An 11649-nucleotide genomic window follows, 5' to 3' on the forward strand; every position below is an offset into this window, starting at 1 on the left:
TTTCATCCTTATTAAATAAATCTCTTCTATTAAAATATACTTTTGGCCATGGGGAAAGAAAAGGTCCGAGTTACAAGTGGTGTCCTTGGCTTTTTGTTCAGTCTGCTTATGGTCTCATAATAGTATGGATAGGAACGTGCCTGTGTGATTTAGACTGCAGATTGAATTTTAAAGTATCTGTAATGGTTTGTAGAATTGGTCTATGAGAAGTATGTTCAGAGGCGTTATAGGCATGTTGGTTCATTTATTGTCTTATTGCACTTTAGGTCCAGGTCTCCTGCGCTGCTATTCTTTATATGTCCTACTTCTTGCTGTAAATGGAGTAACAGAATGTTTTACATTTGCCTCTATGTGCAAAGAAGAGGTAGACAGGTAAGCAAAAAGATGTATGGATCTGTAAGCAACCCCTAAAGTGTTAACAAATTTATTGCAGGTGTGATTCTGTCAGTCTACAGTGCATCTGTACCTAGAGGGAGGGATCAAGGGTCGTAGGGGAAGAAAAACACTGGAAATTGATTCCTTTTTACATACTCTTGTTTTACCACTTACGCTTCAGTTTTGAGGTTTATATCTTCCATGCCAATTCTAAAGCAGTAATTCATTCTCAACTAATATAAATATGGTCAAAATGTTCAGACTCTGGTTCCTAAGATTACATATCTAAATCCATATAGGTTCTTTCAGTAAGTGACTTGATTTACACTTTGCAGCCAGCAATCCTCCCTTTGAGGTGAAAGCTTAAAAACAGGCTAAATATAGATTTGGTGGATAATCCTGGCACACAGAAGTTTTAACATTATGTACACAGAATACACATCTGGTCAAAATATGAAAAAAATGCTAAACCTTAGTTTCTGTACTTGTGTCCATTGAGTAGTTTTAAAAGTAATTATCAATAATATCAATATTTTTATTATAAAGTATATTGCTTTAATAGTACAGTGAAAGCTTTGCTATTCAGCACCCATGGGAAATGGGGATTGCCAGTTAAATGAATGTGACTGATAACAAAGCATATTGCTCCATCCCTGCCCCCTACCCGATCCGACTCCTTGCAGCTCAAGGCAGGCTAAAGGGGAAGGAGGTTCTTACTGATGATGTAAGCTGGCAGTACTGGCTGCCAGAAGCCCTGCAACAGCCGGCTGGGCAGCCAGGAGTCAAGTGTGTGCACCTGAAGATGCGTGCTCCTAAAGAAACGTCGGTATTGTGACTGAAGGCAATGCCAGTTTACAAAAATTTCTGGTTAACCGAGTGCCGGATACATCGCTTTCACTGTATGACTTATGTAAGAGAGTAGTCGGCTAGTCCCCCTTCCCTTCCCCACTGCCTCTATGAGAGGCAGCAAGGGTGGGGGGAACAGAAGCTGGTTCTGGAGACGCCAGCTTAAAAGCTGATTCTGCCTAGCACCTCCTCTGTGGTGCTGCCCATCCCCATTGCATCTATCTGAGGCAGCGGGACAGGGGGATGAGGGAGGCTGCTGCTAAGCAGCCTCTGCCTACAGTGGGCTGAGGCTCGCCATGGGCAGAACAGCAGCCCCTGTTCGCAGCAGCCTGAACTGTCCACGGCCAGGGGCTGCTGCTGGAACAGGAGCTGTTGCTGGAGTAGCCCCTATTTGTGGCAGATCAGCATAAGTCAGGACGGAGCAGTTCCTGCTCCCGCTGATCCGGGATGCTGAGCCTCTGCATTTTAAATATAGTAAGAGCCCGGCGATTCTTACTACATTTAAAATGCAGAGCCACAGCGCGGGTGCCTCCCAGAACTGGCACAAGCTGGAACTGCTCAGTCCCAGCTGGAGCTGGCCCCACTGTGACTCTGCATAGCGGTCATTATCAACAAGTTGCGTAGTCGATACAAATTGTATCGACCACATGATTATTTAGATAACTGCAATTTAACATCCTTAATTTCATGTATTTTTCTGAATAAATGTTTACAATACATCACAAAATAGCTGTCTTGTTTAATCTGCTTTATATATATTATTTAATAAGATTTTTCAAAAAAAATTTGATGGACAAACTTAGTCTCTTTTTTTCTCTGATCAGCTCTACTTCTGTGGCATATTGTTGAGTTTAAGAATGAAATGATTAGCAATATAATAGGAGTGTCAAAATAATGGAAGCAGTAGTATAAGAATATTCATTAGACTATTTTTGGTTTGGCAAGCACCCAGTATTGAGGAAACAGATTTTTATAACATGTGACTTGGCACAGAAAATTTTCACATTATGTTTTAAACATGTGTACTGTTTAGACCAAAGTCTTTTTTAGATTATATTACTTGACTTTACAGGTCCAAATTCTGAGACACTGGTCTATTTCAAGTATGTCATTTTAATTAACGTAATGTTCCAATTGTGATTTTTTTTTATTTCAGTTCATCAAAATAATTCCAAAATTTGTATTTTTAAAATGAGTTGATATTAGATTTAAAAGCTAACTTTTAACATGTTTGATTAATTGCCTGCCTTAGTGGGACTGTATACCTATCCTGTCTTTTTAGCAATCTAAGTATCTTGCAGAGATGGCATGTTTCAAACTGAATTTCACTCCAGAGCATCAAGAGCAGAGCAATGAAAATATGGCAGCATATACTGCATTTTAACCACAGCCTTATAGCAGAATAATTACTGTTATGGTATAATAATTTTTTCTTGACTTGAAAAAGTGTTGTATTAACTTTCCTCACTTTAAATTTTCAGTTTTTGTCACATGTATAATGTGCCTTTAAGGCTGCAGATTTTTGATCTATGCTTAATTGGGAAATGCAACAGATGCAGTGTTCATGTAATGGAAGAGACAGCTGGACTTGTCATTATCAACTGTACCAATGGTGCATTGAAGTGGTTCACTATACAGGCAGTCCCCGAGTTACGTGGATCTGACTTATGTCGGATCCGCAGTTACGAACGGGGTTTTTCTCGCCCTGGAGGGCGGGAGCGGCAGGACGCCCAGATGCGCCGCGGTCCCGCCGCCCGCATCCTCCGGGGCGAGAAAAGCTGCTCTGCATCTCCCTGGTCTGCTGGGGGGGGGCAGCCCCCCCAGCAGACCAGCGAGACGCGGCGCAAAGCCGCGGAGCACGGGGGCAGCGGGACAGCCCAGACTTGCCACGGCTGTCCTGCTGCTGGCGTCCTCCAAGGCTTTGCTCCCCGTCTCCCTGGTCTGCTGGTCTCCCTGGTCTGCTGGCGTCTGGGCTGTCCCACTGCCCCCGTGCTCCGCGGCTTTGCTCCGCGTCTCGCTGGTCTGCTGGAGGCCAGCAGACCAGGGACACGCGGAGCAAAGCCGCGGAGGACCCGGGTGGCGGGACCACCGTGCATCTCGGTCCGCCGCCCACGTCTCCCTGGTCTGCTGGGCGGGGGGGGGGGGGGGGGGTGCAGCTAGTGCGCCTCCCTTCCCCCCCAGCAGACCAGGCTTTTCTCCGGATGCCTGTGGTAGAGCAGCTGGGGCGCTGCCAGTTGGCCCCGTAGTGCCGCTCTGGACTCTACTGGACCAACCCGGCAGCACCCCAGCTGCTCTGCCCCAGGCATCCTGATTCAGCCGCTGCTGGTCAGTTTCAGCAGCGGCTGAATCAGGACGCCTGGGGCAGAGCACCCCAGCTGCTCTGTCCCAGGCGTCCCCAAGTCAGCCGCTGCTGAAACTGACCAGCGCTGACTACAGGAAGCCCGAGGTAGAGTTGCTCTGCCCCGGGCTTCCTGGAATCAGCCGCTGATTAATTTCAGCAGCAGCTGACTTGGGGACGCCTGAGGTTCTTAAGTTGAATCTGTATGTAAGAACTGGCGTCCAGATTCAGCCTATTGAAACTGATCAGCGGCTGATTCCAGGAAGCCCTGCTGGTCAGTTTCAGCAGCAGCTGTATCTGGATGCCAGTTCCGACTTACATACAGATTCAACTTAAGAACAAACCTACAGTCCCTATCTTGTACGTAACCCGGGGACTGCCTGTACTCTTTTAGACTTGGTCTGTAATGTTGAATTAATTTCTATTTTCATGAATTCTTTATTAGTTCATATCAATTTTATCTTCAGAGGCATAACTTTATTGAACTACTGAACTTGTTGCAATTCAGGATGATCATGTATGATCTAAATATTTTTCTATTGATACTGTAAAATAAATAGAAATTGGATCAAGTGAAGTGAATTTTTGTCTAAATTTATGTCTAGCTCTCTGCATACTGATTGCAGGTATACTTCATGTTGTACCAAATGTCCAGCAAGCGAGGAGACTGTGTGCTCACTTTTACTTACTTACACACACACACACACACACACACACACACACACACACACACACACACACACACACACACACACACAAAATAAACTGTGCATAGTAAATCACCACTGCACTTAAGTTCAAATAAAATAGATTAATATTGCTTAACAAAACGTGTTTTTATTTAAACTCTATCCCTTTCCCAGTATTAGCTGTGTTTGAAAACTGTTTAGTCTCAGAAATTAAGTAGGCTACAATTATCCACTTCCATATTAGGTTTTAATGACCATCTGGCTCTGTGGTTTTTTTTTTTTTTTTTTTTTTTTTTTAAATCGGAATCTTTTTCTGCTTTGCTAAGAGCTGGTCTTTCTCTCCCAAACCTTTATTTAGTAATGTGAACAACAAAACTTTTCCACTCTTGCTTTTTGATATGCAGAAATTTTGGACTGCACCTTACTGTTAATGTTCAAAATTAATCAGTTTGGTTTCTTATTTTAAGGGGAAAAATGTGGGATTCTTTCTGACATAGATGTAAATTGATATATCTTCCCTGCATACATTGCTTAATTTGTTTCTCTTTTTTTCCCTTTAGGTTCAGTTTTGTTATGCTGGCCTTGTCCTTCACATTCTTGTGTGTGTCTTATTTCTTGACTCAGTGGCAAGGCAGTGTAGGCTTTATCCTTGCAAACTGTTTCAATATGAGTATTCGAATAGCACACAGCATTCGCTATATCTACAATTACTTCAAAGAGAGCCCTTACAGGCCTTTGAAAGGGCTGCTACTCTCAACATCTCTAATCTTTGTTTATATCTTAAGTGCAGTAATCACTGTTTTTTCAGAGGTGAGTGTGTGTCAGATTTCACTATTGATCTATTAAAAGTTTGCTCATATCAGATCATTTCATTATCAGAATCTCACTAAAAGGCATACATTATTATTATGATTATGAGCATATGCTGTTAAATTGTCATTACAATTTTGCAAGGCTGATTATATTGCATATATGTATATATGAGACATGTGAAAATAGTTTTTTCTAAGTGTATATACATAAGGTACATAAGTTCTACCATGCAGTGTGTGTGTGTGTGTGTGTGTGTGTGTGTGTGTGTGTGTGTGTGTGTGTGTGTGTGTGTAATATTTATCACTGACATGTGGCAGGAGTCTGATAGTTTAATTAATCATACCATTTTTTACCAGAGCTCCTGTGCTCTGCCTACTGATCAGTCTTCTTGGATTTTATTTCAATATCTCAAATTTCCCAACAGCTTCAAACAGCTACCCACCCCCCAAAAAACAACAACAACTTACCACGAAAATGTTCCCCTCTCTGTCTGTGGGCCTCCCTTCTCAGTATGTGGCATTCCTTCTCTGTTCACACTTATCCAGGGTAGAAGATAGGCAAGGTTCCATCCTGACTAACTACAGATCTTCTATTGTAACAATTACATGAATTAAGTCATGACTCTGAAAGGCTAGAAACCACAGCTTTATATTGTAAAAGGTGGTCCAGTAGGGCCTCCTTTTAAACATCGGTTGATATATGGTTGCAGAAATGAAGGAATGATGTGCAGCTTTAGTCGTAACGCATAACAAGAAAATAGTTTTCCTAAGTATATCATTTAACTTCATGTGTGCACAGTGAAGATGTATGATGGCATATAACTTCTACAGTGATCAAATATTTACCAAATGCTTAGTTGTGTATACTGTATTCATAGAAGTCTACTGTAAATTTGAGAGGCTTTGCTCTGTCTGTTTGTTCAAAAACTCTTCCTATGTGGGAAGAACTAGAACCACCAAATTCCATATAAAGCTTCCTCTTATAACTTAAAGCAAGGTCAGGATTTGGTTGTGCCAGGAAAACGGGATATGCCCAGAATAGGATTACTTCTCATAAAACCACACAGAAAAGAGGCAGAATCACCAGGCAGGTGAAAGAGGCTGGCTGGAAGTGCAACCCCTCTGCCCTCCACCCTCTTTGTCTAGGACTGCACAGCCTTGAGCCTCCCACCCCCCAGGTGTCCTTTAGGAAGTGCGGTGGGGGGATGGGAAGTCCCCCAGATTCATTCAGGGACATTGCTGGCTTTTCCCCTTCATTAGGGACTGAGGAGAAAGTGCACAGTTTGCTGCATTCCTCACTCTGGCTAGGGAACTCGGGGCAAATGAGCAATGCACTTTGCTCTCTCCCTGACAGGAAAGAGAGGAGCAAAACACTTCCATCCCCTCCTCCCTTCTTTCTTTCTCCCTCTGTCTGTCTCCTCTGCCCAGAGCCCCTCCTCACCTTCCACCCCCAACTCCTGCATTCTACCCCACTTCCAGTCCCCTGCCTTAAGGACCTAAGCAACACCGAGAAAATGTGCTAATAGTATTATAAAAATATAAACATGGCCATTATGAGCCATTTTTTGCAAGTTTAAGTTACACTAGATGAATCTATCTGATTGCCTTGCATGAGGACTGGCTGCCAGTAGTGCTGCTATGGTGGTCAAGAGACATACCAAATCATACTTATCAATAATGTAGAGTATTCACCTCTCTACCAGTAATCTTTCTACAACTGCTTGCTTACTTTGTTTTCTTTGTAGGCATTCTTGTGCTGTGATAAAGGCTGGCTGGCAAGGCTGATCCACATCACTGTGGGAGCTCTCTGCTTCGCTGCAACACTCATCACTATATTCTTCGCAGAGACCAAGCTGGTTAACTTTGTTAGAACTCAGTTCCTGTCGCGGTATACCAAGAAAGAAACCTAAAATGACCATGTACACAATAATTATTATGTATGTGTATGTTTGCTACACAGGTATATTTTATATATAAAATATATATAGGATAAGTTATAATGATATTTTGTAAGGTTTCTTTTTTTTAAAAGATTCCTATTGAATATTTATGACACTGTGGAGCTTAAATGGAAATATTTGGCAACCAGATATTATTTCCATTTTCAAATCATTTAAATTCATATTCCAGCCTAGTACACAAATTATAACAACCCGGAGCTAGGTAATTCTCGTTATCATTCTTATCAGCTCCCTTTCCTTCATAAGAGTATTGCCTAACTTTGGGTACCTCTACACAGCAGACTATATTTACATCACTGCTACTTCAGCAAAATGTCATGGATTTGAGAGGGAGACCTTAACAGACCTAAAAATGTGTTCTTGAAGAAACTTGGGTATGCAACGTCTTCCCTTATGATGTTGATATTTTAAATTCTTAGGTGGAGGGCAGTAGAAACCTGGTTCTGTGCTGCTCAAATTTCTGATAAAAATGAACCCAGCATCTTCATTGAAATGTCTTGAGTCCCTTTGAATAGGTTTGCCTTTTTTTGTTTTGTTTCCATGCTTTATTCTCTTACCATTTTTTTTCTTGACTTCTAGCTGATTATGATTGCATTGTGGAGCACATGGCCTTGGATTGCAGCAGGTCTAGATCTTTTTCCATTTTGTTATCTACTTGTATAGTTTTATTATCTGGGGGTATTACTTCATCATCTAAAAGGACAAGACAGGAGTCAGACTTTAGGATTCTGTTCCAGGCACTGTCTCTCTTTATTGTTGTATGTTTTGAGACTTTGTTGTGTTTTCGGCATCTTACTCTGTAAAGTATAACTACCTCACACAGTACTGTGAAGTTTGAAAAATTCATGTTTATGTAAAGTGTTTTTGAGTGTCTCTGAAAAAAGATGTTTTAAAAGTATGAAGAAGATTTTTACCCTACTCTAGCCTGCCTTTTTCACTGTCATGAAAGCTTTTCTTTGTATCTGGTATTTTACCTTTGCTACTAACCATTTTAGTACATGAGAACGGCCATATAGGTTAGATCAAAGGTCCATCTAGCCCAGTATCCTGTCTTCTGACAGTGATCAATGCCTAGTGCACCAGAGGAAATGAACAGAACCAGTAATCATCAAGTGATCCATCCCCTGTTGCCCATTCCCAGCTTCTGACCAACATTACTGCCCATCTTGGCTAATAGCCAGTGATGGACCTAACTTCCATGAATTTATCTAGCTCTTTTTTGAAGCCTGTTATGGTCCTGGAAGTCACAACATCGTCTGGCAGGGAATTCCATAGGTCGACTGCACATTGTGTAAATAAATACTTCCTTTTGTTTGTTTCTTTTTTAAACTGGCTATCAATTTCATTTGGTGACCCCTACTACTGGTGTTATGGGAAGGAGTAAATAACTTTTCCTTATTTACCTTCTCCACACCAATCTTGATTTTTGCAGACCATATTCACACGTAGTTAGTTGTTTGTTTTCCAAGCTGAAAAGTCCCAGTCTTACTAATTACTCCTTGTATGGCAGCTATTCCATACCCCTAATAATTTTTGTTACCCTTTCAAAAACTTTTTCCATTGCTAAGATACCTTTTTTTCTTTAAGATGAGATGACCACATCTGCACACAGTATTCAGGATCTGGGCATGTCTAAACTACATCCCTCTTTTGAAAGCGGGATGTAAATTAGGCAGATGGAAAGTGCAAAAGAAGTGAGGATTTAAATATCCTGCGCTTCATTTGCATAATCGTGTCACAGCATTCTTTCGAAAAAGGGTATTTCGAAAGTGAAACTGCCGTCCGCAAATGAAGCATGGGATATTTAAATCCCTGCTTCATTTGCACTTTTGATCTGCCTAGTTTACATCCCTCTTTTGAAAGTGGGATGTAGTTTAGACGTAGCCACTATGAATTCATAGAGAGGCAATAAGATATTCTGTGTCTTATTCTATATCCCCTTTTTAAATATTCCTAACATTCTGGTTGCTTTTTTGATTATTGCACATTGAATGGATTTTCCCATTGACCTACGTGAGGGTGGGAAATCTTAACATTTTTGAGGAGAGATGATATGCCATTTCTAACAATTTTGCCTTTAAGTGGTATATGGTTTGTAGCTGAATTCTGAGTTTTATTTTCTTAAAATGAATCATTACTTTGATTTCCTAGTGAAAAGGCTTTGGAAGGGTCTGAACATGATTGCCTCCCAGTTAAGCAGTTCAGGTGCTGACTATAAATAATTATTGCAGGTTTAACCCCTACTGCTGGCCAAATCAGAGGGTCTCTACTTTTGTGAACTAGCTTTGATCTTGTGAACTAGCTTTGATCAGTCATTCTTGTGTGTTTTATTACAGTATTTCAGATTTTTTTTTTCAAAAAAGGACAAATAAAAGGTCATCTGGTCCCTGCCTCCATCAAAGAACATTTGATTTGTAATTCTTTAATTCTTTGTTCAGTCTTTTTAAAAAAAACCCGCTCATCTTCATAGGTTTTGATGTGGGGAAAAATACTGGGATGCATAAATGGGACTAACTTAGAGAAGAATAGATTAATATTAATCAGCCAGTTGCCTTTTGGAAAATATTAATATGGTTCAATAAACTGTTGCACTGTTATAGGGTTGGAATACATTCCTTTTTAAGTTAAAATTGTGACTATGGTTTTCTAATATGTAGTTTGGGCTGTGAAAGACTGAGAGATAGAAAGTGTACAGCTTAGAAATTGTTGCAGCTTTTAACGTGAATGTTGTTTTTAGCTTTCCTGACTAAGGTAAATTATCAATTTTTGTTTCAAAAGATGTTGATTAAAATTTCAACCCGTTGTTGTTTGTCATGATTTTTCCCCTAACAACTGCAACTTATTTTGAGTCCCCATGTTGTGGATCCCTAGTGCTTCAGACACTCATAAAACCTGTCTTTAGTTCACTGACTTTAGAGAGGCTCAAATTCTTTTGCAGATGTACTGGAAAGACTTGAGACTGAGTCTGGAGGAGGGTTAGTTTGCCTCTTTCTTCTGTGTGTTGATGTCAGATTACACTGAGAGGCATAAAGTTGAAGCAGTTGTTGCATTTTAAGGGTGAATGTAAGGATACTATCAAATAAAATGTATTTTTTTTATTGTTTGTGTGCCTTTTTTATTTAGAAAGTCCATATACTAAAGAGCTTACAACTTCTTAAAATGTATATGTGCACCTTGTAAAAAGAAGGCCTGAATGTAGTTGAGATATTTGGGTGCTGTAATACAGATGAATCCATTTTCACACATGAGATCATCTCACAAACCTGAAAACTTGCATGATGTTTCCTGTTGAATTCAATGGAAACATACATTTTTTGGTATTCCTGCGAGAAGTATGTTGTGAATATTGGCTCTTTTCTACCCTTTTCTTCTGCCTAACTTAATGGATTTGTAAATTGGATTTATTTTTAGTTTATGAAAATATTAGATTTTTAATTAAATCCTTGCTTAATGTTTTTAGCAAGAATCGTATATAAAGTCATCTTTATTTACGTAACTGGTAATGAGTTGCATACTCTAAGAAATTTGCAGTTGCTAACATGTTTCAACTGGATTACACAGAAATCTCTGATATGCAGCAGAGCCCAGTCCTGTTGACTAAAGGGGCAGGACGCTTCCCAGATTTGAAACTGTTTTCTAGTGTTTGCTTTTGTATTTTACCCATAACAGGTTGGATGCTTCCTGTCTTGCTCCCAATGAAATCGTGCGTTGTGATGAAAGTGTTCAAGTTTTGTCCTTGTATAAGTTAAACATGAAAGCCCCAAACTGTTGGGAATTAGCCTTCTGAGCCGGTCAGATGCACACTAAATATTATTCCTATTGCTGTACACATAGTTGAATTGCCAGACTCTTTTCTTTGTGACATATGTATGCAGATGAATTAGTCCTTAATATTATAAATATCTCATTTGCTAATTAAATCTCAGAGATAGCACAAAATATGTTGTTTACAAGAATGTGAAATTAAGGCGGAAAAATTCATAATATTGATTTGCATCATCAGTCAGTGCTCCCATTACTTCAGTGTAATCAGTTCCACTACTTAATATTCATTTTTAACTGAAAAATCATAGTATATCAGAACTGTGTAATATTAATGGAATAAATGGATTCATTAATGAAGCGCTCTCTCATTTTTGTACCTAATCAGTGATGTTACGGAAGTCACATTAAAGCTTTTAATAATCTTCAAGATAAATGGACAGAAATTATCTTTACATTTTATATCAAATGCTGCCCATTATTTTTTTTCTTATACAGTGCATTTTTTTGGCATTTAAATCTCACTGAAATAGCTGTCGTTAGTGCACAAATTTGCTTTTGGGGGAGGGAGCGGAGATAGGACTGTGAGATCCAAGGAAATGCCTGCTGGTTGTGCCAGGCACGCTTCATTCTTTTTAAAATTTCACCTAAATACAGTCAATTAGGTGATTACATGTATTTAGTGTTTGCTTTTCTGTATTGAACAGTAAGTGCCTCCATGGGCACATGTCCTGTTTGTACAGTGCTGAGCACACTTGGTGATCAAATAGTGATAATTCAGGTACAGTAGGAATAAATACAAAGTAATACAAAGAAGCACTTGCCATGAAAAATGGAAGTCCTGAAGGCAGGACAGGTTCATAGTT

At 39.9% G+C, this 11649-nt stretch overlaps 1 protein-coding gene across 4 annotated transcripts in view; it reads left to right on the top strand.

The window, feature by feature from the left end:
• Positions 1-10124, top strand: part of RFT1 (RFT1 glycolipid translocator homolog) — a 33125-nt gene extending 23001 nt beyond the window's left edge. For 2 of the 4 annotated variants that reach the window (XM_075939363.1, XM_075939365.1), the window contains exons 11-13: positions 267-372; positions 4809-5058; positions 6806-10124. In XM_075939363.1, coding sequence (XP_075795478.1) covers positions 267-372; positions 4809-5058; positions 6806-6970 — 521 coding nt within the window. In that variant the 3' untranslated portion in view covers positions 6971-10124. The remainder of the gene's footprint in view (positions 1-266; positions 373-4808; positions 5059-6805) is intronic. The other 2 variants (XR_012906528.1, XM_075939364.1) reach the window with 2 other exon arrangements.
• The last annotated feature ends 1525 nt before the right edge of the window (positions 10125-11649 follow it).

This window comes from Pelodiscus sinensis, chromosome 11 (assembly GCF_049634645.1).
Source record: "Pelodiscus sinensis isolate JC-2024 chromosome 11, ASM4963464v1, whole genome shotgun sequence".
Lineage (NCBI taxonomy): Eukaryota > Metazoa > Chordata > Testudines > Trionychidae > Pelodiscus > Pelodiscus sinensis.